This window comes from Typha angustifolia, chromosome 11 (genome assembly GCF_048772165.1).
Source record: "Typha angustifolia cultivar Huaian chromosome 11, ASM4877216v1, whole genome shotgun sequence".
Taxonomy (NCBI): Eukaryota; Viridiplantae; Streptophyta; class Magnoliopsida; order Poales; family Typhaceae; genus Typha; species Typha angustifolia.
This window is the reverse complement of record NC_133249.1, coordinates 1,952,759-1,976,738: the sequence shown is the minus strand read 5'-3', so window position 1 is coordinate 1,976,738 and position 23,980 is coordinate 1,952,759. Positions and strand designations below refer to the sequence as shown.

Genomic DNA, 23,980 nt, shown 5'->3' with positions numbered 1-23,980 from the left:
TGCTAGTAAATAGAGTCAATAAGAAGCCACTTTATTTGGCACAGTCAAGCATCCAAGTTGGAGAGTCTTAACATCCAGACTCACCATAACACTGAGAAGAGGGGGGTGAAAAGAAAAAGAAAACCGAAAAGAAGAGGAATTGCAACTCTGGATGCAAGCGAAGCTCCACGTAACCAGCTTCCGTTAATTCTTTGCTGTTGTTTTCCTACTCCTAACCTGTTTGAGAGTAAACTATACGTCAATTTGATGCAATTAGTTTCTTCTTTTCCTCTCATAAATTTTCTTTTTAAGCTCATAATTTGTTGAAAAAGTAAAATTATACGGAATTAGAAGAGAAGAATTATAATAATATGAGAGTCTACCTTCTTCTTGGGCTCCTTGGGCTTCAGCTCGGCCTTCTTAGGGGCCGGCTTCGAGGCTGATGCTTTTGGTGCACTCTCACTGGGCTTGGCAGGTTCCTTGGGCTGGCCCATGAGCCCAACTGGTTTCACAGCCTTCAAGGATGCCATTCTCTCTTCCTGGATCTCTCTCTCCTGTTGCACCACGGAAGAAAGAGAGAAGCTTTGGGAAGTGGACTTGTCTTGAGTTTCTCGGAGTTATCCAGGCAACGGTATTTATAGCAGACACCAAGAGCTTAAATCCTCAGATTTGTTTTGAGAATCTAAGAACAAAGTGGCTTGAATTATTGTAGCTTGTGGGAGTGGAATAACTGGTGGCTATTGGAAGCTTTTAACATGGAATTGGATGCATTTTCTCATATGGGTCTCACTAGAAGCATATGTTCATGAGATCAAGTGACGAAGTGGTTGCATGGCTATTCTTTTTTCACGTTCGACAGTCTCAAATTTGCATACTAGTTGGTTAGGATAGATGAGAATATGAGATACTGCTCATTCCAAAAGCAAATAGGTAGAGATGTAGATATGGTATAAGAGAATAATGCTCAAAGCTTGCACTTCACAAGAAAGTGATGATGTTCCAGAATATGATTAATCTAGGAAGCAAGCATAGTGTTTAGAGGCTATTCTGTTATTACTTATGGTTGATTGGACAACAAAAGAATTACAATGGTCTTTTAAGTCCTTATGGATGTTATACTAGAATGTTGATATTTGCTGCTTGCCGATTTGTTGTTATAGGTCTCTGTTTTCTAGTGAAAGAAAAATAAAACATTATTTCATGTCATTCTACCTGAAATTGGATAAGCAGAGCACTAATCATGTAAGTAGCTGATTTGATCTCTTCTTTAATCAAGAAATGGAAGAATAATTTTCTTTACAAATTTGTGCCTTCTTGCCATAAATCTCATTTCCTAATGATTTGTTTGTGAATTTCTCATGTAAGCGTAGAAATGATATGATTTCCTGGTAATGTATTTGAAAGAAAGATGAGTTTAATAGTTACAAGGCCCAATAAATTCAACTTATATTAAATAATTCAATAAGTTCTTCTGACGATTACTTCCAGAGAGGACATCTCATATAGGAGAATTTGGTGTTTCCTCTTGTAAATGAATGCATTGTATTCTGAAGAATTTGAATGATTACAATAATAAACAGAAGAAAAAGAAAAGGACATCCCAGTTTGTTCAAACAAACTGTGCCTAAAAAATAAGAGATATACGTTAATGAACAAGCTGCAGTGTAGCGAATAAAGAGAAGAACAAAGTACACCCTCTTCGCTTCTTGCTCCTCCTCATCATTTGTTCTTAGAGCTTGAATGGATCAGCTCTCTGACGAGTGAAGCCCGGCTGAAAGGAAGTGATTTGCAATGTGAGGCCCCAACAAGAACAGAAACCAGAAACAATCATATGCAAGCTGCATCAGTAGGGGAATACTCACATACAAAAAAGAAAGACAAAGAAAAGGAGACTGGGAAAGCCTTCTAGGACATACATTTTGTACGAAACATCGAATGTTTCCTTCTATGTTAATGCTTATTCTCAAATGCAATCAATGTATGTGTTGCTAATTACAAGAAATTATACCTGAAGTAGCATTGATGGGGCCTTTGGTGTCTCGGCAGCAACATGGCTTCTTGTCTTCCTGCCATTAGCAGCAAGAACCGACGGGCTATTACCAGTTGTTATATCCCAGAAGGTGCGTTTCTTGGCGGTTGGCGCAGGTGACGCGAAACGGTGAATTGGGCTCTTAAGCTCACCATTTTCTACTGCATCCCTTTCTCCTTTACGTAGACTTGCTCTTGTGACAATTCTTTTCTCTCCTCCTTCTGAAGGCTTTGAATAATTCTTAGTAACCAACTTGCGAATGAACTCATCCTTCTGCTTAAGCTGCAGTATGTGTTCCTTCTTCAGCCTCTCCATCTCAGTCTCTAAATTCTTCACTTTCCTCTGTAGTTCATTCACTTGCGCATCATCGGCAGGCTTCTTTTTTGAGTCGGGGGTGAAGCAATTTCCAGATAAGATAGAGCGCTTAGGCTTCCGTTGGGTTGAATATGGCGAAGAGATGAGAGAGGAGGGGACTGCATGAGGTACTGGTGAGGAGTTTGTGGCTAGTGATTGAGCCTGGACTGTCAGTAGCTTCTGCTGATGCCGCATCAATTGCTGCCTCAGCTCACTATTTTCTTTCTGCAGCTCTAGTACTAGTTTTGCTTGATCAGTTTCCGATTCTGGTACTTTGATTCCTTCCTCATTCGCAGCAATTGCCTGGAAAAAGACAATATTGAGTTCAGTCTGCTACTTATTTAGTATGACATATTCAAATCTTGCAAGATTTTATAGCTGCAGTCATATGCATACTGACACATGAACAACTTGTACTACAATATTGCATTCTGATCATTGAATGTTACACAAACAACATTAGGATTAGTTCAAGTAAGAAATTGTTTGATATAGAACTATATATCTTTCCTCTACAACTGAAATTTGCTTTTCAACAAACCTTAGTTTTGATCTCCTTGGCGCGGTCTGCCCAATGGAGAGTGTTTTGCGTCTCACTGAATGAAAGATTGCAAGGGCTGATATTGGCAATCATAACAGTGTTGCATTGCCCACCAAGTGAATCCTTGAGAAGCTGGGTCAGCTTCGAATTGCGATAGGGTATGTGCTTTTTCCCCTCCACAAGAGCATTAATACAACTGCTCAGTGCAAGGAGGGAACGATTAATGTTGGCACCTTCAAGTGATCTCAGTGTTCGTTGATCGGTTGCTAAAGCTCTCTCTGATCCAGCAAGATCAATGAGTGAAAGCTTCCCGATTCTGGTCACGATGTTTCCTGCTTCTTTGACTTTATATTCTGCAACAACCTATAACATTTAGCAGGTTAGTTCAAAAGGTCCATATTCAGCAGGACTAAAGGAATTTTCATTGGCGAAAACAACCTGAAGTATCGCATGAGAGCGCGAAGAGGTCTCATTTGCTCGAGTTGGTTCAGTCGTTCTATTTTGATTCCCTCGCTGAAGTAATTGCATTACCTGCAAGGAGATAAACAGAAAACCTATCTGTGATTTTTTGCTCCACAGCTAACCTTACATAAGTGATTGAAGAACAATTACTTCATCTGTTGAGTAAGCTCTGTACTGAGTGAGGCCTGCAGCAATTATTCCCTGAAATGATTAACAAAATGTCATTTCCTTTTAGTCTCTGAATAAATGTCAGTATGTAGTATATCTTACAGAGAATTCTAGCAGAAAAATATATTCCCAGGAACTGCTACCGATTATTGAATCAAAAGAAAGATATATGAGATAATCTTCATCAAAGCAAAGTATAGAAAGTGTTATTCTGAGATCATGCCAAGCTGACCAACCTGCTTATCTTCTCGGAGGACGAGAGGTCTACCGGGAGACAGCAAATCTCTGACAGTTTCATTGTAGACCTCAAGGTAAGAGAGCTGAACGGAGTGGTTCCCATCGTAACTCCTCTGTCTAATCTTAAGGAAGAGGTCCTTGATGGCCAACACCATCACTCCTGGGTTCTCCATAGTTCCCAGCATTGTATATGTTTTGCCAGCTCCTGTAGCCCCATAGCAGAAGACTGACCCATTCCTCCCTTGGAGAACACCCTCTACCAGATCTGATGTACTGCAGAACACAAACATGTATGGAATTAATGCCATGAAAATTATCCAAGCATTTATCTGTGAACTGTCTAATGTTATTTTAACTCAAACCGATCAGATTATGCTAATGAATTAGTAGAAGTTTTGGCAGCCTAATATTGTCCCAGAAGTTGCGCATTGAATTGCTTATAAAATTCCTAGTTGTGGATAATGTTCAACAATTTAGCCAAAATAATAATAATAATAATAATAACGCAACTTTTGTATACTTTTTGGTGGTTTGATCAGGAAAAAAAAGTTCGGATGGAAGATATGGACATAATTACACGAGATAATTTTGTTTTTTGCTAATATGATTACACCAATCAATTACCTGCAAATAGCAATTAATGCATACTAACTAGAATTCCAATTTATATGTTGATATATGCGACTTTAATAAATCTACTACCATGAAGAAAATAAAGATGAATTTAACGAAGCATCGAAGAAGGATGAGAAAAGTTACGTGGTAGAATAAACTTCTCGTTGCGTCGTCGAATCCGGAAACGAGGCATCGAAGCAGAAATGGCGGCCTCGGACCCTCTTCAGCCGGAGGTAATCGGTCTCCAAGGCGAACTCCGTCAAGTAGACGTCTTTCTTGTTCACAATCCTGACGCAGGGCCTCGACCCGGCGTCTTTCTCCTTCTTCGCCATCGGCCGGAGCCTGACGAAGACAAGAATCCTACTTCCCGTCTCGGCATTCTCCGACGGAACTCCTAATTCCCAGCAAACCTTGGTCCTTCCTACCCTGATTTCCGACTGCGTTCCTAATCCTCCCATGGACAACTTCCTCGCCGCCGTCGTCGTCCGCTTTGTTGGGCAGGAGATGCCCAAAATGTGGTTACTTTCTTGGTTCTCTTTTGCGTCTATTCTTGGAAACACAACGTGATTCTTCGCAGCCTTTTGCGGGCTTGGCAGCACGATATTTTCTTTCATTGGCAAATCGATATCTCCATCCTCTTCCTTCCTCCTCTTGGCTACTTCTTCTTGCTCTTCTTCCCTCTTCTTGAGGTTGGAGTTGAGGAGATCGACGCTCGGATGGTGGGAGGCGGGAACTCTTTCGCTCGAAGAGGCTAGTTGCTGCTTGTGCTGCTCGTAGTAGAGGGTGAGGGCCCTCAACTTCTCCTTTAGGCCATGGTGGGGATTGCGAAGAAGCGACGAGCCGGGACACGGCGGCGGCAGTTGGGACCGATCGCCGGCAAGATTTGCCTCATTGCGGTTGCGGTCGATGGAGACTTGCGACCGGGTGGAGACCGGCATGGTCTCTAAAAATTCCCACAAGAAATGGATCAAGAAGGCCAGAAGAGGGAACGAGAAGCTATTCAGGCATGGAAATTTGAACTTTTTTCCCCCAACGACCCAGGTACCAAAATCCAAATTTTTTGACAGCGAGCTCAGATCTTCGGATGGAGGTTGAGAAAAAGAAAATGGAGTTTCATGAGATGGTGGAGTATATTCTTGTAACAGTAGAATGCAGGAGATGAAGCAGCTGGGATAAGGAGAAAAGGGGGGAGGGGAGATTTGAGAAAGGTCACGGTGGAGGCAATCTGAGGCGTTGGATGGATGTCGATGGACGGCGGTCAGGGATTTGAGATGAAGGGGTTTGGGACCTTGGATGGTGCAACGGTCGAGAAGATGTCAGGGGGCTCTAACGGTCGGGAGATTTGAAAGTGTTCTTTGACTTCAAAACAATTAGGATCAGGAAAGGAAAGGAAATAAGATGCATATATTTGATCCTCTTGGATTTGTGTTACTAGGGAAAGATGCTCTATTAGTGGGGCCTTGAAGAGTTAACACAGCCTCATAAATAAGGACATATGCATGTCATTAATGACTTGACTAAATGTAAATATTTTGTTCGCTTGGTTGCCCTACGCTTAATCATCTTCATCTGTAGATTAGCATCTTGCTATTTGATCAGTGGCATTTTGGTTTTAATATTTCTGCTATGTTGAATTTTTCTTTCTCCAACTTAAAGATTTACAGACATGTCTTCAACTGTCAAATTGTGAGGAAGTTGCACGCCTAGTTTTAGGCATCTTGTGCCTGTGTGAAGTTTTTTAGATTGTGCTTAGTATTATATTTTATTTGTATCTTAGAACTTGTTATCTTATATTTTTATTATTGTGTTGTTTTATATATAATCAATTATGAGACTTATGTTAAAGAATCGTCGCTCTATTTTTTTCTTTCTTATTATATATTAAATCATCTTCGTTGAATGAATAAATGTTGCCAATGGGCTTCTATAAAAATAGTGCAAATATTGTGTTCTTATGAGCACAACCACTTGCTCCATCAATTATTCCAGATAATGAAAAGATGATCCAAAACCTATTCACTATTTATGGCATAACTCTCTCGGGTACTACTTTTATACGGTTTGACCTGATACTGCCCGACCCGACCCGACCTGACCCAATTTGCTCATACTTCGATACAAATATAGTCTTGGAAGTAAATGACTGTGGATGCCATCTCTGTGTTTGATATTAGTTTCAGAAATTAGTGGGCATCAGAGTTGGTATCTATGCAGAGTAGCAAATTGGCATTCCACGAGAAGTCAATTCATGCCATAGGCAAATTATCATCATGTTCTCTTTCATGTGTAGAATTTAGGCAGTACACTGCCTTCTCTCTCAATTTCACTATAAGATCTCATCTTAGCTCCGGAAATCCCATAAAGGCACTTACCCATTTCTTGGAATCACAGAAGCGAGGCACTAGACCAGATAGATTCACTGTTCCGTCCTTACTCAAGCTATCTCTAGAGCTTGAAGAGCCTCCTCTCCATGGAGAGCAAATCCATGCTTTTGCTATCAAATCTGGCTTCATGTTTGACCTCTATGTCAGCACCGGACTGATAGAGATGTACTTCAAATATGGCTACTTTCATGCCCCATACAAGTTGTTTGACGAAATGCCCAAAAGGGATGTGGTTTTGTTTACTGCTATGATCGGTGGACTCTCGCAGAATTGGTTTGGCAGTCAGGCTGTGGATTGCTTCTTTAAGATGATGGAAGAGAAAATTCGGCCAACAAGGATTACCATAACGAGTGTATTAGCTGCTTGCTCGCAATTAGCTGAGATTAGAGTGGGAAGAATTCTTCATGGATTTGCTTTGAGATATGGTCTTCTTGACAACGAGGATATGATATTGCAGACTGCATTTCTAGACATGTACGGCAAATGTGGAAACTTGATTTATGCTAACAGAATATTTGATAGAATGAGAAAAAGAAACTTGGTTTCGTGGAATTCGATCATCAATACCTCTGTTTCAAATCGGTTGTTTGAGGCTGCTCTCCAACTATTCCGTGACATGGTCTTAGAAGGTTGGCAGCATCCTAAACCTTCTACACTCGCTGCAGTGTTGAGTGTATGTGGGTTAACTAATGACCTTCGGAAAGGGAAAGAGATACAAGGATTCATCCTCAAATGTACTAACAAGCACAGTGAACTAGAAACACTGGGGCTCTACAATGCTATCATCGACATGTATGTAAAGACAGGGAATATCAAGTCTTCTATTACTATTTTTGAGAGCATGTCCACAAGGAATGTGGTAACTTGGACCACAATGATCTCCGGCTATGGTTCCCATGGCTTCAGTAGAAAAGCTTTACACATGTTTATGCAAATGAAAGAATCAGGAATTAAGCCAGATGGAATCGCCTTTGTTTCTATCCTGTCAGCTTGTAGCCATGGTGGGCTAGTTGATGAAGGTCGAGAGCTGTTCCATTCCATGGAAAGAGATTATAACATTGTCCCAGGGATGATGCATTTTGTTTGTATGGTTGATCTATATGGACGTGCTGGCCGTCTTGAGGAGGCTCATGAATTCATAAAGAAGATGCCTATTGCACCATCCAAGTTTGTATGGGGTGCACTTCTTTCTTCATGTAGGACACATAAGAATCTTGAGTTGGGGGAGTATGCAGCTAGGAAAGCCTTAGAGCTAGACCAATATGATGTAGGTAACTATGTGCTATTGTCTCGCCTCTATGCTGAAACTGGTAAGTGGGAGGATCTTTCTAGGGTGAGGTCAGTCATGCAGGATTTGAGGTTGAAGCCAGATACTGCATGTAGCTGGGTGGAAGTGAAGAAAAAGGTATACAAGTTCACAGTTGGTGATCACTTGAAGACATTCTCAAAAGATATCTATGACTTCTTAGACAAATTAGGTCTAATGATGCAGAGGGCTGGAGTTGTGCCAGATACATCAAATGTCGGCCACAGGGTAAGTGAGAAACAAAAGATGACTGATTTATGTGGTCATACAGAGAAACTGGCTTTGGCTTTTGTTTTCATACAGTGTGGAGGAGAAAGAGTGATCCGGATAGGCAAGAACCTAAGAGTTTGTAGAGATTGTCATAAAGTTTTCAAGTTTGTATCGTTAAATTACGATAAAGAGATTATCTTGAAGGATCCAAATAGATATCATCATTTTGTGCAGGGACACTGTTCTTGTGATGATTTTTGGTAGTTGCTCCAAAAAGTCTTCTAATGTCATTCTGTAAATCATCCAGTAAGTGTGAATTTTATCAATTATTGCACAGTGGCAATCTTTTTCAGTATTGGGTTCTATTTCTGGTTTAGTCATCTGTTGCATGGATTGGAGATGAGAGCATCAAAACTTCCAGAAATGCTTTTGGCTGCATGACGTTCTTGATAGCACACATAAACTTTGTAAAAGATTGTACAGGCGAGATAGATGCTCTATCAAAATCTTCCTACCTACCAGAAGATATGTATACACAACCAGAAGTACATCCAATTACTAAAATCTAAAGCTCTTCAAAATCTTCCTACCTGGCTTCGTTACTCCCTACCAATATTTTGGACGGGCACTGACTGCAAAACATTTGTTTCATACTGCATCCAACTATTGATAACATTCTGCAATAAAGCTCTTCAAGAAGATGTTACTCGCCTTGCCAATCAAACTTGGGTCTGAATGAACTACCAGAAAGCAAAACCTATATAAATATAACACAAGTTCCTTTATGCACAATACCTTCCAAATATAGTTGGATAGAGTGAACTCTGAAAGATGGCTAAAGCATTTACATTGTCTTTTAAGAGGAACAACAACATATAATAGTGCATTATCCAATTTTGCTTATGCTCACACTGTAGAAAGAAAGGTACCCCACACTGCAGTTCTAAATCAGTTACAATTGTTCAATTGCAGCCAGAGGCTGTAAGAATCTTCAAGGCTAACTGAAAGCTACAACCGAATCATCTGATCCTGATGACATTTCTCTTGCACAATGAGGAAGAACTGTCTTGAATTCCTTTATCTCTGTGACAGTGCTTCCTCGTCTTCTCAGGCTTTTACCTTTAGTAGTAGCCAACACTCCTTAGCTCCCCTTGTTCTAACTGGGCGGCATTGCTGTCGTTACCAAGAAAGACAAGGCGACCTGCTCAGGAAATGGATATTGTTAGAGGTCTAACTCAACATTGTGCATGCAACAAAACAAATACATGTAGCAAATCAATATGGCAATATCACTATTAGGCCAGCAGATGACATATCCTGACAAAAAGAAAGGTTAAATAATTTACTCTCTGCTTTAGTTTTGGTGTGAATGGTGTCTGCAAATGAGCTCATTTCACTATTCTAATGAAGCTGTTCAACTTGCCAAATACTAACTTTGCAGGAAAATTCCATAATTACTACTTCAAAGATGCATTGATTATTAATAGTCTCGAATTGACCAGCAACCATGCAAAGTCCTAACAAGCTTCAAGAAAAGAAACCTTCAAACATATCTCACTGTTTAATTAAAAGTTGTGCCATATGCTGCTTTATGAAAGGTATACTAGAATTCCGAATACCACACATAAACAGATTAATGAAAGACTGTTCTTCCAAACTCCAACAACTGGAATTTTCTTATTCATGCTTGATGGGTGCTTGGTGACAATCTGGTGAACAAATTTATCAAGCACAAAAACATCAAATTTACAGTTAAATTGCCTATGTTAGATGTTAGATGTACCACGTTCCTTTATTGTCAGCTCTACCTCAGCATGCTGCACCAAATACAGCACCAGCATGGAAAATCAAATGGAACAACAAAAGAGCCAGACAGTACATACCATCTCGCCGAATAGCTATTTCCCTTATGCGCCTAACAAGCCCAGTAATTGGATCGCTGAACACCTTGGTCTCAAGGTTGCCTTCCAAGTATAGAGTGGATCTGTAATAAAGCAAACAACAAGTGCATTAGTATATGATGATGCATTTTTTAACAGGAAAAATAACATAATCAAGAGAACAGGGTCAAAATATGAGTTCTACAAAACAAAAGGGAAGACTGGAAAACAATATGACTTACAACAAGTGCCAGATCATTTTGTTGTTCTATCGCCAAATAACACTTCATTAGTTACCTTATCACAGTTACCACTACCATATTCTACTCATAATTTGTTCACAAAATATAATACAAAACTACTCTTATATTCACACTAAGAACTATCATCTTATCAAAAGTTGCATTCTAAATTTCTAATTTTTCCCTCACATTTTAATTATTAATGCACCACAAGAAATAATCATTTCCTGGGTTAAAAAAGTATCAATCATACAGGCCTTTACAAACATAATATCATCCCTATGTGATTATTTACAAAATTGACATTTTAATCATCTTAGTCCGTCAAAACTACGAATAAGTACATAGCATCATTAACTTTCTCAAACTCTATTATTCCAATTGTATATAAGTGTCAGATATTGGATTTATTACTTTTACTAAAAATCCTAGCCCACCACCCTTTGCTTATAAATCCCAACATAAGACACTAGTTATGAACAAGAGCTAAGTTGTAGATAACCAACTCTGGAGCAATACGACCAACGTTTAGGATTAGCTATTTATAGTTTAGACAACAAAACCAAGCTCAACTCATTTTTCGGTTTTGGATCATAAAAAAGCCCAGCTTGAATAAGCCTGAAAATCATAAGCTAGCCAAATTTGCTCTGTTCATGTTTGATTAACCTCAAAGATCCTAAGTCAAGACTGAGCAATCTAGTGTTTGGGCAACGTTCTCTTTGTAAGAAGTAAGAACAAGCTTCTTTCTAAAATATGGTTTCATATGATGCTGAAATTTCCGGTTCATTGATCACCAGGATGGCGACGACTACAATCAACCAATTTGAAAAGGCCTAATGGACCTTGTTCGTTTAGGAAAACATATCGACACGTATCATTGGACAGGGTAAAAGAAATCTTATGCCTGAAACGAATTAAAGGACCACACACAAAATCCATTCAACAGAAAGAATAATAAGAAGAGGGACTAACCCGGGCTTGACGTGATTGAGGGCAAGGTCGCCAAGGCGCTCGGGGTAGACGCTAACGCGGTGCCACTGCACGGCGCATCGCTCGGCATACTCCCGCGGCGCCTCGTTCTCCAGCGGCCGGCGGTTGTTCCGTATCCCTCCCGTCGCGAGCGAGAACAGGACCACCGCCCGCCCACTCTTCAGCCGCTTCTGCACCGGCTGCTGCCCCACCTTCCCCACCATGATCGCCTTCCGTACTCAAACACATCCAAATCAATCGTCTCAAAACCAATAAGAAAGGAAACAAATAGGAGCAAATTATTTGGTGGCTAGATTGAAGTTAATACCTTGTAAACACCGGGATCAAGACCGTTCTCGAGAAGCCGCTGGAAAGGGACTTGCTGCTGCTGCTTCTGTTGCTGCGGGGACGAGGAGGACTGGGGAGAGGAAGCATTCTGGTCGGGTTTGGGAGAGTCCGGAAAGGATTCGTCCCCAGAGAGGTAAGAAGAGCAGAAGCATCGACGTGAGGAGGAGAGGATGGAGCGAGAGAGGAGGAGACGCCTCGAAAGGGAGGAGGAGGACGACGAAGCCGCCATTGTCTCGGCGACAGTGCTCTCACTCACTCTCGTTCGTCTCGGTTAAGCCTCTCTAAAGCCCTAGGCCGGTTCGGCCCATTGTAGAATCCAACAATCGGCCCCCACGGACTCCAATTGTAAAGATAAGAGGAATATTAAAACAAGACAAGGGTAAAATGGGAAAGTAAAAAAGGAGCTGTAAACCTCGATAGAAGTTTCTTCTCGTCTGCGGGAGAGAAAAAGGACAGGAAGCAACTTGTACGATCGATCGCATGGCCGGCGTCGTCGTGTCTCTTGCTCGGCTCGCGTCTCTCCTCGTCGCCGTCCTCGTCCTCGTGTGGTCCCTCGCCTTCCGTAGCACCGTCCTCCTCTCCACTTCCGCCGCCGCCGCCGCCGCCGCCGCCGCTAATACCCATTTCGACCACCTCTATTCCGTAAGTACCCATTCAACAATCTCTTTCCCGATCGCACCCCGTAAGAGAACTAAAATGCCCCAATTCTTTCATCTTATCTTCCTCCCAGATCCTCCACCATATCCTCATGGTCGTCGGCTTCATCCTCCTCGGAGGCGAAGGTAAACAAGCCCCTCTTCTTTGATTCAACTCATATTCTCTCTCTGCGGTAATCTGACGGGGAGTAATGAGACTTCGAGATGCCAGCTCTATTGGCGCAGAGGCGGAAGTCGGCGCGCCTGTTTCTCCAGGGAGCCGCCCTCTGGTTCGGGCTTTTCGGGATTTGGGCCAAGTTCAAGGGTAAAAATGGAATCGTGGCCAACTTCTACAGCTTGCACTCCTGGATCGGCCTCCTCTCCGTCTCCCTCTTCGGCGCCCAGGTCTTCCTACTCCATTCCCCTTTTTGCTATTTTATTTTTATTTTTTACTTAATTTGCTCCGCCGGCTAACGTGCGCGCCCCCCAGTGGTTGAGTGGGTTCCTGAGCCTCTTGACCCGATCCGAGGGGCGGCGATCGAAATCATTCGTTCGACCACAACAATGGCGTGTATTTGCGGGGCTGTACACGTACTCCCTGGCGGTGGCCACGGCCGAGATGGGCCTCCTGGAGAAGATGACCGTACTCCAGACCAAGCGTGGGCTCCCCCGGCGCTCGACAGAAGCGACTCTCGTGAACGGCCTCGGCCTCGTCCTCGCGCTCCTGTGTGGCCTCGTCGTCCTCGCCGCTGTCACTCCGAGGCACCAACGCAACGCCAAGAACAACCACAGAGCTCTAATCTGCCCAGTGGATCATGATCATCCTGATGAGTAGAATCTAGTAACATTGGTCTCATACTGGAAAAAGTTTTCTTCTTTTTTATTGTTACCCTTCACAATAATAAAGGACGAATCTAGGATTATTAGATAAATTTGTCTTGTGTAGTTTCGTATCCTGCAACAGTGTGACCACTCAGACAAAGTTAGTTCTGTTGTTTCCCTACGCTTTAGCATATCTGGCTGATGTGATGTCTATCGAATGGGAAAGAATCTTGATACGAAAGCTCAATCTAGCTCTGTCGTGTAGTATACAACGAAGAATTATCCAGCATTTATGTAGAGAGACATTACCCGGATATTTAGTTTTGTAGTTTCGCATGACAAAATTGAAAGAATTTGGGCCGTCCCTATGTATTGGGCCGTAAGGATAACTAGATGAAAACAATGTTATTCGAGCTCACAAGGCAACCATGCTTCCCAATTCCAGGAGAAGATTTTATACTTGCAGTTCTCTGCACAAAGTTTCGAACAACAATTACAAACAAAAAAGCATCTCATTTTGTGCTTTTGATGTTCTATTTGGGGTTGTTTTTGTACGCAAAGTAATTGGTTGTAAGATTCTTTTAATTTTTAAGTCGAGCAGTCAAAAGATTGGAAAGGAGTTTGCAGTTGTACACAACGCAAACCCTCCCCTTCTACTTCCATCTCTCTCTCTCTCTCTCTCCCTCCATCTCCCTCTCTCGTCGGAAAGATGGCGATTCCCGTAGTCCGATTCCCCATCGTGACCCTGATCCGTCTGATTGGCGCCGCGGTCGCTGCCCTGGTTGTCGTCTGGGCCGTCCGTTTCCGGGGAGGGATGGCCCTCGTCTCCGAGAACAAAGATCTCATCTTTAACGTAAGAAACCATTTCCCTGTCTCTCCATTACTTCTCTTAAAACTGTTCATAACAATATGATCTCCATCTTCCATTTCCACGCAAAAATTGTATATATATTAGTACTGGTGGCTATGCTCATTTTGTTTTCCTCTGCACTTTGGGGATTGCAGGAAGCCCTCAATGAAATTAAGCTCTGAATCAAAGAGAAATTGTCTGATCTATTAGTTGATGAACTTTTTAAGTACTGTTTTTATATAGCGAATTCAACCAAAATTTTGATAGTCTATGAAATGGGATCCTTCTCTGTTTGTTGGTGTAATTACAATGCTCCCTTAAAGAAGAAAAGAACAATTAAACGACTTAATTTTGAGAAGAAATATGCATTAGTTGGCTTTAGAATTCTCTTGAGCAGAGATCGAGTTAGGATATGCATAAGTAATTGTCTGTCATCTAATTAGAATAGACTGAACGTATACTAAATGCATAGAGTTTTTAAAGCATTATAATTTTACTATGTGCTAGTTACGGATGCATATATTGGATCACAACAAGCATGCTTAACTATCTAAAAGTTGTCTGCTAACATGAAATGAATTCGCTTCCCATTGTTGTAGGTCCATCCCGTACTAATGGTGATTGGCTTCATACTTTTGAATGGTGAAGGTGAGTGATTATCTGTCTTTAAACCCTCATTAAAATTAATTCAGAAAGGTTTACTAGGATATTCTTCAATTTAGCATATTATGCTTTAATGATGTATTAGTTGCCACTAAAACATGCACTTTGCTGTAGAAAGCATGTGAATCTGATTGGATTTCCGGTACACAAGGTTATGTCAGAATACTCCAATGGTAACCTAATTGATTATCTCACTTATTTGTGAATGCACGAATTATTTTAAATGCTGTAATATGGTTGATTGCACTAAGATTAGATAGCTGCTGTGGTACACTATATATAACACATAAAATTGTCTCAAGCTTCTTTAAGATGCTTATTTGTACTGACAGGAAACATCTGAAATTATTTATTTCAGAATTAGGAATACCTAATCCAATGGGTATCTATTTATTTCTTGTTCTCTCTAACTCTTGAGACATGCTTTTATCTCAGATCCAACATAATGAGAGTTCCAAAAATTTCTATACAAATCAGCTTCCAATAAAAGCTTGACTGGATTTACTTAAAGCTCTTCTAGATATACATTTCCTAAGATGCCCATGACATTGGGTTGTGAAGCTTAATCTAAAACTAATCAGTCTGTTAAAAATTGCTGAATTTCCTAGATTCAGGGAACTCAACCTTCCATAGCAAGAGGATATGGCAATGAACATAACCTGAAATCTGTAGATATGCAATTTGCCTTGTGGATGGCAAGCTCCACTGGTCCCTGTCTTCTCTTCCTCCTTTTCGTGCTAGCAAGCTACCTGTGAGATGTAGTCAGCATGCCTAGTGCTCAAAATGCTTATATCTTTGCTTCTAACTCTAGTACTTCAAAGGTAGAGAATAAATGTTCACATACCCTTAAGTTTGTTGTGTATCAGTAAAATGAATGGACCTCCTGTATGATATGTTCTCTTTAGAACTGCATAATTCTTGAAAACCTTTGAAACAAGGTTCACACGTGAATCTCTGTGAACTGGATAGTGATTGTGATGACACTAATAGAGTGCCAACTTTATATAACTTCGTTCAGCTAAAACTTGAGAGCATGCCACCAGAGAATCAAGTTCATCAGCTTGATACCATATTTTTCCTATGGACTATAGTGGAAAGTATAAAGAAGGCGAAATCAGCTGGTGCGTAGGAAATGCTAACAGTTTGTCTTCCTTCATATATTTTTAAACAGTGAGGATGGATATTGCATAACACTGTCGAGTTTCCTAGTAGGTTCTCTGAAAGTGTATCAAGTACCTACTGAGTGTAATAAAATACACAGCTAACCTTATTAGAATGTCCTCAGTACACTTCAGTTTGGCTGTTTTCATACTGTAATTAACTTAGTCCTTGGAATCATTGAATTTGTTTGCCTGCAGCTATATTAGCATACAAGACAATGTCAGGGACAAAGAATCTCAAAAAGTTGGTGCATCTTACATTACAGTTCTTTGCCTTGTGCCTGGGCTCAATTGGCATATGGGCAGCCTTGAAGTTTCACAATGAAAAAGGAATAGACAACTTCTACAGCCTGCACTCTTGGTTGGGACTGGCATGTCTCATGTTGTTTGGTATTCAGGTTATTACAGAACTCCCATTCACACTCTACAGTTGTATTACTTGAAGATATGGCTTCTTTTATGCTCCATTTTCGACCTGACTGATGATTTAAATTTATATTTGTTTTTATTCTTTTGTACAGTGGGGCACTGGATTTGCAACCTTCTGGTATCCTGGTGGTTCGAGAAATGGCAGAGCTTTCTTGCTTCCTTGGCATGTCTTTTTTGGTGCATACATATATGTCCTTGCTGTTGCAACTGCTGTTACAGGCCTCCTAGAGAAGGCCACTTTTCTTCAAAGCAGCAACACAATATTGCGATACTCAACTGAGGCTTTCTTGGTTAACTTCCTAGGCATTTTGCTAGTACTGCTGGGTGGCATTGTAATTCTTGCAGTTGCTTCTTCAGGTTCCTTCAAAAGTGATGCACACAAAGGTACTATACAGTAGAGAAGAATTCTTATCCAATTCTTCTCGATAATTTCTTTTTGGAGATATTCGTGTGCTGCCACTTGATCTTTTTACTTTATAGAATTTTGACATAACTCCTCTATCTATCAACTTTTTCTTCTATGCCTCAACTTAGGGAGTCAAAAAGAATAGGCGGGTAAGCGTGCAGAAAAGATTAGTGATACTTTTTTTAGCCTCTTCAAGTGTGTTTTCTGAAGTTCTGGTGGATAAATCAAGTGCTGCATATCAAGTCATAATTTTTGGATTTCTCAGATTCTGATGCTGCAGGAAGTGAAGCATAGATGACTGATGAGTAAGATATTATCAAATTCACCCACTGATAGCGAAAAGAGATTGTATCAAGGTTTATTTTGGGTGTCATCTCTCGACAGAGTCAAACTTTTGTATCTCTATTTACTAAAAGATACAGTTCCTTTTAGGATATGAAAAATCTTGTAGTGAAGATTATATATGTATTAAGGTAAGTGTGATACTTGAATCATGTTTTACTCTGTATCCCTTTTTTCTTATTATGAAATCATTATGCTTGGTAAATCAATGTCACTACATGAAGTGAACTTGCTTAATTTTAGACAGTCTCTTTCTATGGCAATATTGTAATCAAAGCTTTTCCGATTTTACGTGTGGTTGTGATCGCTGTACTCCATGTTTATGTATTATTCTATACAAATATTTGAATTAATGTTTCTTAGTATTATCATATAAAATTAAATATGGGATTATTCTGTTGAGATGATTATGTCAAAAGGATTAAAGTCCTATGACCCTACCTAGTGCCATATATTATTTGTCTGTTCATCACAAGACTTAGCAGTAACTTCACTCAAAGTTCAGAGGTACTAGTAGATGTGTGTCATTCCAGGTCTAGATCCTTTAGTTGACATGTAGCCAGCCATGTAGGGTTTCCTACAGTCTTCAAACAAGGACAAGGCAAAAGCACATAAAGGTACCCTCATGGCCCATAGTCCACCCAATGCATTGCATCTGAGTCATTGAAGAGTAAATATTGGTTGTGATAATCTAATCTACTAAGCAAAATAGTTTCTTCTGAGACATCACAGCTAACAGTTCTGAGCCTAGGCAGCTCAATGGAAATGAAAACCCAGTGAGACATTGAGACATTTGCTCTGACTCATGTCTCATAGGCAGCAGAGTGACTGGAAGCACCACCCAACTAATTTTGTGTTGGTGCCTATGCCAAGAACTCCAGCCTTTAAATGCAAGGAGTTGTGTCTCTAGTCTTGTTAAATCAAAGGTAGCCCAATTCAAATCCAACCTGTATCTTGAAGCCCCTTGCTATACCATTACTACAATAATTGATATGGTCCTACAAGTCTCAAAAGTGTTCTTTTTTTGGGGGGGTGGGGGTGGGGGTCATGCAGCATTGTTAAATTGAGCCACACATTTCTATTTATTGTGAGATGTGATTATCTATCTATCTATCAGTTGGGCGAGTTCTACACACAGTGGTGAGAAATTTTATCTGAACATTAAAAATCTTAGAAGCTTTGCTTGGCCAAATTGGTCAATGGGCAAGAGTGGTCAACAAAAGCAGCATCCTAAATGCCAAATGGTTGAAGACAAGGAGAGGGTGGCCATGTGATAATGGGCACCTCTCCTTATTGCCCACAAATGCCAAAGTACTCTTTTATTACAAGTGTTTGGATGTATCAGGATTTGCTCATCTTCATATCTCCTTGGAAATGTAGGTGGGCCCATTGGCTTTTGTCCACTTTTGGGCTCTTTGAGTGGTTGCATCAAGGTTAGTAGATCAAAAAGACAAAAGAATTACTACACTTAGTTCCATTAAAATTGTGAAATTATTAACCTTTTGACGATGGAAGATAGGAGTAGAGTAAGTTTGGGTGCATTTTGTTCATGAGAAGAGGTTTATTCCTGGATCCTCTCCTATCCTTCCAGTATTTAATATGGTAAAAAGAAGTTTGCATCATTATGGGGTTAAATAAAAGAGTCTCTCTCTCATATGGAGTGATATGGAAAAAAAGTTGAGTGTGATTCACTCACTACTCACGAGTCATGCTAAGGGGCCAAGTGGACTATTTAGTCCTTTAAGGTGCACGTGCGACTACATTTTAAATTAGTCCATCAATTATTAGTGGAAGTCCATTGAGCCAGTGGGTTAGGACAATTCTAAACGCATAATTAATGCCTACTTGAACATGATTAAAACCTGAAAGAATTGACATAAACTTTGAAAATAAACTCAATCAGAAGATATAATTTACAGAATGCTTCGATAGAGTCTCGTTTGACACATAATCCCCTTTAATTTCTAACATATATGCAATTGGCTAACAGACGTTAATTTTAATATAACAAATTAAGAAAATAATTGTTAAGCGAAATTTATTGTTGTATATTTTTTTAATCTCATTTTTTTTTCTTTCTTTAATTTACAATATTAAAAAATAAAGACAATATAAATATTTTTTTTTTCTTTTGATATGGGACTAACCCTTATATAATGCTCGACACTAATTTAGTAGTGATAGAAAATAATAATAATAATAAAGTAGAAGGAAAAGTGAAGTTATACTTTGTAATAGAACGGACCAAGTCGCACTTTGGTTCTTCTGTGGTCCTTACTAAGTACTAACTAGTCTCTAGCTAGTGGGGGTTGCCTCTTAACTTGGCATCTCTTTTATCAAATCTTGACTAAGATCAAAACTTTATTATATAAATAATGTGAACTTATTAGATTTCAACAACTTAACTTTAAGTTAAGCTCTAAAAAGTAATATGGACAGTTGTCGTCGTTGGGGCCCATGCATGACGGATGTTTGAGTGGTGTGTTCAACGCTCGTCGCTTTCGTTAAGACTCTGACTGCCTTTTCTAGAAGCTAGCCTTCTAGTTAATTTCATCCTTCTCTCTATGGTTAAGAAAAAAGAAGTTATCTATCAATAAACATTGAAAACATTCTTGTTGCAGACTATATGCCCTGTGGTCAATTAAATACTACGAACAACTTAGGTCTTTAGATTAATTGTCACTTTAACTTAGCATCTTTTAAAGGTTGCTGCATTACTTAATCAAAAGTTGATGCGTCAAAAGATGTAGACTATAACCATATGAACTGTCACTTCTTTGTTAGGTCTATATATTGATGAGAATAGAGTAGAAGTCTCACTTTGCAGGATTCTTTCTAGCTCCCACACTTATAAAGTTTGATGAAAAGATAAGAGATGGTTAAAAGAGAAAGAAAGCCATCTAATTCTTTTCGAATTGATGGACCAATTAATCACGTCCAAGTTGCTAAAGCATGTCGCCATGCACGTGTACTCTCATGACTCATGGGGGAGTGCATGGAACAAGTGATTGATGGTGATAGGATGGTCCTTAATATTGTAATGTTATGATCATTAATTCTATATGGAAAAGTTACCAAACAAGTCAATCCAGTTTGATATTTAGGTAGATGTGATAGATACTTAAGAAAAATCCGAACAAAGAAATAGAGAGATGAGGTGATTGCAAGTGTACCTGGAAGAGCCAAGAGCTAAAGAGGTCGTAGCGAGGAATCGATCACAGTGCCAGACTTGTCTCGAGTCATTGGAGTTTAATTATTTGTCAAAGAAATATTCCTTAAATCATTTTGGTTTGGGTTAAAAGAAGTAGATGTCTTACTGTTGGAGTTAGTTCATGGGCCACCAATCTGGGTGTCGTCGAGGCCCAAATCCAGCTACCAAGCTCTTTGTTGTTTGATACCGAAGAAAGAATCACTTCCCATTCTCAGTCCACCAGAGGAAGTTATCCGAGTCAGCAATTCCCCCCCTCCCCACCCAGTAGGCAGTAGCTGCTATTCCTCAGCTGGTATATAAATACCCATCCGAAAGGAATGGGTTAACTTCACAGCTCCAGAGTAAAGTAATAATACTTTCTCAACCTGCTCACTTCCCCACTCCACCACTTCCCCTCCCAACCTTTCGTTTTTTCTTCTTCTTAATGATCGCATAGAAGAGGCCGCAACGAATAGCCGTCACCAAGACTGACCCGATGATCTCGTGGCACGACCTCTACACCGTCCTGACGGCGGTGGTCCCGCTCTACGTGGCGATGATCCTGGCGTACGGGTCGGTGCGCTGGTGGGGGATCTTCTCACCGGATCAGTGCTCCGGCATCAACCGCTTCGTCGCCATCTTCGCCGTCCCCCTCCTCTCTTTCCACTTCATCTCCACTAACGATCCTTACGCCATGAACTTCCGGTTCCTCGCCGCCGACACTCTCCAGAAGCTCCTCGTCCTCGCCGCCCTCGTCATCTGGTCCCGCCTCTCCCCGCGCCGCCTCGCCTCCTCCCTCGACTGGTCCATCACCGTCTTCTCCCTCTCCACCCTCCCCAATACCCTCGTCATGGGTATCCCCCTCCTCATCGCCATGTACGGGCCCTACTCCGGGTCCCTCATGGTCCAGATCGTCGTCTTGCAGTGCATCATTTGGTATACCCTCTTGCTCTTCTTATTCGAGTACCGCGCTGCGAAGCTTCTGATCGCCGACCAGTTTCCTGATACGGCGGCGTCGATCGTGTCCTTCCGGGTGGATCCCGACGTGGTGAGCTTGGATGCGGGTGGGGACATGATTGAGACCGATGCGGAGGTCGCGGCCGACGGGAAGATCCACGTCACTGTCCGGCGGTCTTCGGCGTCGAGGCGGTCGCTGTCGTTGATGACGCCCCGACCGTCGAACCTCACCGGCGCCGAGATCTACTCGCTGAGCTCCTCGCGTAACCCGACGCCGCGGGGATCAAACTTCAACCATGCCGACTTCTTCGCGATGGTTGGCGGAGCGCCGCCTCCTCCCCATCGGCATTCCAATTTCGGCGCCGCGGATCTCTACTCTGTGCAGTCCTCCCGTGGCCCCACTCCGCGGCCTTCCAATTTCGAGCCGATCTCCTACCCCTCTCCGAACCCCGAGATCTCCTCCGCCTCGACGGGCAAGAAACCGCCGCCGGCGGTGGCTCGGACAGCGGCAAATCACGATGCTAAGGAGCTCCACATGTTCGTGTGGAGCTCGAGCGCGTCGCCGGTCTCGGAGGTCGGCGGGCTCCACGTCATCAACGGCCCCGATTTCGCCTCCTCCGACCAAGGCGCGAAGGAGATCCGAATGATCGTTCCCGCCGACCTCCCCGCAAACGGCGCCACGAAAGGTTCCCTTATTTTTCAAATCCATTTGAATTCAAAATATAGCGGAATTATATTCACACCGATTTCGATTTCAATTAAGGGGTGGCGATACCGGAAGGTGAGGATTACGGAGCGGTCGTACGAGGAGGAGACAATTTCAGCTTCGGAGGAGGGAAGGGATTAGGAGAGGGGGAGGAGGTGACAGGACCCGACAGGCTAACGAAGCTCGGATCAAGCTCCACCGCGGAGCTACACCCAAAGGGAGCAGGAGGACCGCCCGATGAAGCGAGACTCCATCAGATGCCCCCGGCGAGCGTCATGACCCGTCTGATCCTAATCATGGTGTGGCGCAAGCTCATCCGTAATCCCAACACCTATTCCAGCCTCATCGGCCTCACCTGGTCCCTTATCGCCTTCCGGTTCGTCGAACTCTTTTATTTATCCCTTTTTGACTTATTATAATAGATCAACGGATTAGTAATATATTCTCGTTCAACTGGAACAGGTGGCACGTCGCCATGCCGAAAATAATCGAGAAGTCCATCTCCATACTATCTGACGCGGGCCTCGGAATGGCAATGTTTAGCTTAGGTGGGTGGGTTAGGACGTAGGACCCCTCTCCGTATGCTCTGTTCTCTTCTAACCGGACACGATCATTGCCACTAGCTATCCTATCCGCTGTATTTGTTCCGGAATAAGGACGCGCTTTATCCGTTAGAAGACGGGGCCCAGTCTTCTTGCATTGTTATTGGTTTTTTTTTTTTAAAAAAATAAAAATAAAAAACTGTGGTGATTGGTCTTGTTCTTCGCAGGGCTATTCATGGCGTTGCAGCCAAAGATAATCGCGTGCGGGAACTCGGTCGCCACATTCTCGATGGCCGTCCGATTCCTCACCGGCCCGGCTGTTATGGCCGCCGCATCCATCGCCGTCGGATTACATGGGACCCTTTTACACGTGGCAATCGTCCAGGTACGCATCCAGAAAACTAATAACTAATAGCTCTCTGGCAGTCCGTACACACGTACCGGTTCCTGTTTAGGAATGTTCAGCTCTGTCCTCAATGGCGGACAGCGGATCAGCGATGGACAGCAATGCCGTCCGATCCTGATCCGACAGCTGTATGACTATCTACGTGTATGTTATTTCCCTATGAAATCTTTACACTGTTTCTATTTTAGGCGGCTCTTCCTCAAGGAATAGTCCCCTTCGTGTTCGCCAAGGAGTACAACGTCCACCCCGCTATTCTCAGCACCGCGTAAGTCGCTATTAATTAGCTAAAACCCTCCAATTTATACAAATGGTTATTCGTGACAATATAAACAATCTTCCGATAAATCTCCAGGGTTATATTCGGAATGCTGATAGCACTCCCAATCACGCTTGTCTACTACATAATCCTCGGACTATGACGACGTTAACGTACGGCAAAAGAATACTGAGCTAATGGTAAAGAGTAAGCCGTGTGGAAGTCGGCATGCGAGTAGCCTTCCGGTTGGATAACTAAGCTAACGAAGGAATCAAACTGGTACACAACCGACTTCTTTGAAAAGGCAACTAAAGAGTAGCAAATGCAACACCGAATTATTCGACTTGGAGAAAGAAGAAAAAAGGAGTACTTCCCTCTGTGTTAGTGTAAAGTGTGCATCTTTCTCGAACGGGGAAAGTTCTTTTTTTTTGGTTTTGTTTTTGTTTTCTTTTTCGCCTCAGTATAATATAAAAAGTTATTTATTGGATCACCTGTATGCTATCTACTAAGAATAAATGGCGGATAAGCCGCTGAGTTATCCGGGTTTCAGGTGGATATACAACCGGCCGAGCCTAAAGTGTCTCATTCCTCGTCGGACCCACCAGATCATGACACGTCGCGTCAAGACGTGGGTCATGCAATTAAAGAGGGTGGTACTGAGGGCCACCCTTAATTGTGAGCTTCCACTAGCAAATGGATAGATCCATCAGGTTCTTAGCTGTAGCAGGTGGTCGCTTCGCCTCGTTGTCTCTCAGGACTGGGGTCCCCCGGAGGTGGACCAGATCATCGCGTGCACTTAATTTTGATCGTACGAACGGTCGGTCTTCCGGCTGGCTCGTGGCTGTGATCAAGTACGCTACGCATTGAAGGATTCACCCCAACTCTCCTAGAA

The 23,980-nt window shown here is 41.9% G+C and overlaps 5 protein-coding genes and 1 long non-coding RNA gene across 12 annotated transcripts; 3 read left to right on the top strand and 3 right to left on the bottom strand.

Moving 5' to 3' along the window:
• Positions 1 to 10: 10 nt before the first annotated feature.
• Positions 11 to 737, bottom strand: LOC140769562 (uncharacterized). Its single transcript, XR_012105928.1, has 2 exons — positions 363 to 737; positions 11 to 216 (listed from the first exon to the last, which is right to left on the bottom strand). It is a non-coding gene; the product is annotated as an uncharacterized lncRNA (long non-coding RNA).
• A 673-nt stretch (positions 738 to 1,410) lies between these two features.
• LOC140770582 (kinesin-like protein KIN-8A) lies at positions 1,411 to 5,722 on the bottom strand. Of its 2 annotated transcripts, none has more exons than XM_073111835.1 (7): positions 4,530 to 5,722; positions 3,770 to 4,043; positions 3,516 to 3,566; positions 3,342 to 3,434; positions 2,904 to 3,266; positions 1,988 to 2,665; positions 1,411 to 1,817 (listed from the first exon to the last, which is right to left on the bottom strand). In XM_073111835.1, the coding sequence occupies exons 1-7, from the start codon at positions 5,321 to 5,323 to the stop codon at positions 1,725 to 1,727; spliced, it is 2,346 nt and encodes a 781-aa protein (XP_072967936.1). In that variant the 5' UTR covers positions 5,324 to 5,722; the 3' UTR covers positions 1,411 to 1,724. The 2 variants fall into 2 exon arrangements, with proteins under 2 accessions (XP_072967936.1, XP_072967937.1); XM_073111836.1 differs by having other exon boundaries at positions 1,414 to 1,750; positions 4,530 to 5,720.
• Positions 5,723 to 6,593: 871 nt separating this feature from the next.
• Positions 6,594 to 8,726, top strand: LOC140769782 (putative pentatricopeptide repeat-containing protein At5g52630). The gene is made up of 2 exons (XM_073110650.1): positions 6,594 to 8,545; positions 8,639 to 8,726. The coding sequence occupies exons 1-2, from the start codon at positions 6,594 to 6,596 to the stop codon at positions 8,724 to 8,726; spliced, it is 2,040 nt and encodes a 679-aa protein (XP_072966751.1).
• A 300-nt stretch (positions 8,727 to 9,026) lies between these two features.
• Positions 9,027 to 11,976, bottom strand: LOC140770301 (single-stranded DNA-binding protein, mitochondrial). Its single transcript, XM_073111427.1, has 4 exons — positions 11,705 to 11,976; positions 11,380 to 11,606; positions 10,169 to 10,269; positions 9,027 to 9,486 (listed from the first exon to the last, which is right to left on the bottom strand). The coding sequence occupies exons 1-4, from the start codon at positions 11,951 to 11,953 to the stop codon at positions 9,407 to 9,409; spliced, it is 657 nt and encodes a 218-aa protein (XP_072967528.1). The 5' UTR covers positions 11,954 to 11,976; the 3' UTR covers positions 9,027 to 9,406.
• A 228-nt stretch (positions 11,977 to 12,204) lies between these two features.
• LOC140770300 (transmembrane ascorbate ferrireductase 2-like) lies at positions 12,205 to 17,197 on the top strand. Of its 6 annotated transcripts, XM_073111426.1 has the most exons (9): positions 12,224 to 12,366; positions 12,455 to 12,506; positions 12,592 to 12,764; positions 12,850 to 14,034; positions 14,631 to 14,679; positions 16,053 to 16,252; positions 16,376 to 16,667; positions 16,818 to 16,838; positions 16,955 to 17,197. In XM_073111426.1, exons 4-8 carry the CDS (start codon positions 13,891 to 13,893, stop codon positions 16,832 to 16,834), a joined length of 702 nt encoding a protein of 233 aa, XP_072967527.1. In that variant the 5' UTR covers positions 12,224 to 12,366; positions 12,455 to 12,506; positions 12,592 to 12,764; positions 12,850 to 13,890; the 3' UTR covers positions 16,835 to 16,838; positions 16,955 to 17,197. The 6 variants fall into 6 exon arrangements, with proteins under 6 accessions (XP_072967521.1, XP_072967527.1, XP_072967522.1 ...); XM_073111421.1 differs by lacking the exon at positions 16,818 to 16,838; XM_073111425.1 differs by having other exon boundaries at positions 16,818 to 17,197.
• Positions 17,198 to 20,559: 3,362 nt separating this feature from the next.
• LOC140771104 (auxin efflux carrier component 3a-like) lies at positions 20,560 to 23,657 on the top strand. Its single transcript, XM_073112504.1, has 6 exons — positions 20,560 to 21,864; positions 21,942 to 22,260; positions 22,347 to 22,432; positions 22,654 to 22,811; positions 23,021 to 23,097; positions 23,185 to 23,657. Exons 1-6 carry the CDS (start codon positions 20,718 to 20,720, stop codon positions 23,249 to 23,251), a joined length of 1,854 nt encoding a protein of 617 aa, XP_072968605.1. The 5' UTR covers positions 20,560 to 20,717; the 3' UTR covers positions 23,252 to 23,657.
• Positions 23,658 to 23,980: the final 323 nt, after the last annotated feature.

Coding starts and splice junctions, on each gene's coding strand:
- LOC140770582 (XM_073111835.1), bottom strand. CDS start 5,323: ATGCCGGTCTCCACCCGGTCGCAAGTCTCCATCGACCGCAACCGCAAT. Junction 2,666..2,903: donor CCAAGGAGATCAAAACTAAG/GTTTGTTGAAAA, acceptor GTCTTTTTCCAG/GCAATTGCTGCGAATGAGGA. Junction 1,818..1,987: donor CCCCATCAATGCTACTTCAG/GTATAATTTCTT, acceptor CTACTGATGCAG/CTTGCATATGATTGTTTCTG.
- LOC140769782 (XM_073110650.1), top strand. CDS start 6,594: ATGCAGAGTAGCAAATTGGCATTCCACGAGAAGTCAATTCATGCCATA. Junction 8,546..8,638: donor TGTTCTTGTGATGATTTTTG/GTAGTTGCTCCA, acceptor AATCTTTTTCAG/TATTGGGTTCTATTTCTGGT.
- LOC140770301 (XM_073111427.1), bottom strand. CDS start 11,953: ATGGCGGCTTCGTCGTCCTCCTCCTCCCTTTCGAGGCGTCTCCTCCTC. Junction 11,607..11,704: donor TTGATCCCGGTGTTTACAAG/GTATTAACTTCA, acceptor TGAGTACGGAAG/GCGATCATGGTGGGGAAGGT. Junction 10,270..11,379: donor CTCAATCACGTCAAGCCCGG/GTTAGTCCCTCT, acceptor GCTTTATTACAG/ATCCACTCTATACTTGGAAG.
- LOC140770300 (XM_073111420.1), top strand. CDS start 12,205: ATGGCCGGCGTCGTCGTGTCTCTTGCTCGGCTCGCGTCTCTCCTCGTC. Junction 12,367..12,454: donor ATTTCGACCACCTCTATTCC/GTAAGTACCCAT, acceptor TCTTCCTCCCAG/ATCCTCCACCATATCCTCAT. Junction 12,507..12,591: donor CATCCTCCTCGGAGGCGAAG/GTAAACAAGCCC, acceptor TCGAGATGCCAG/CTCTATTGGCGCAGAGGCGG.
- LOC140771104 (XM_073112504.1), top strand. CDS start 20,718: ATGATCTCGTGGCACGACCTCTACACCGTCCTGACGGCGGTGGTCCCG. Junction 21,865..21,941: donor CGCAAACGGCGCCACGAAAG/GTTCCCTTATTT, acceptor ATTTCAATTAAG/GGGTGGCGATACCGGAAGGT. Junction 22,812..23,020: donor TACACGTGGCAATCGTCCAG/GTACGCATCCAG, acceptor TTTCTATTTTAG/GCGGCTCTTCCTCAAGGAAT.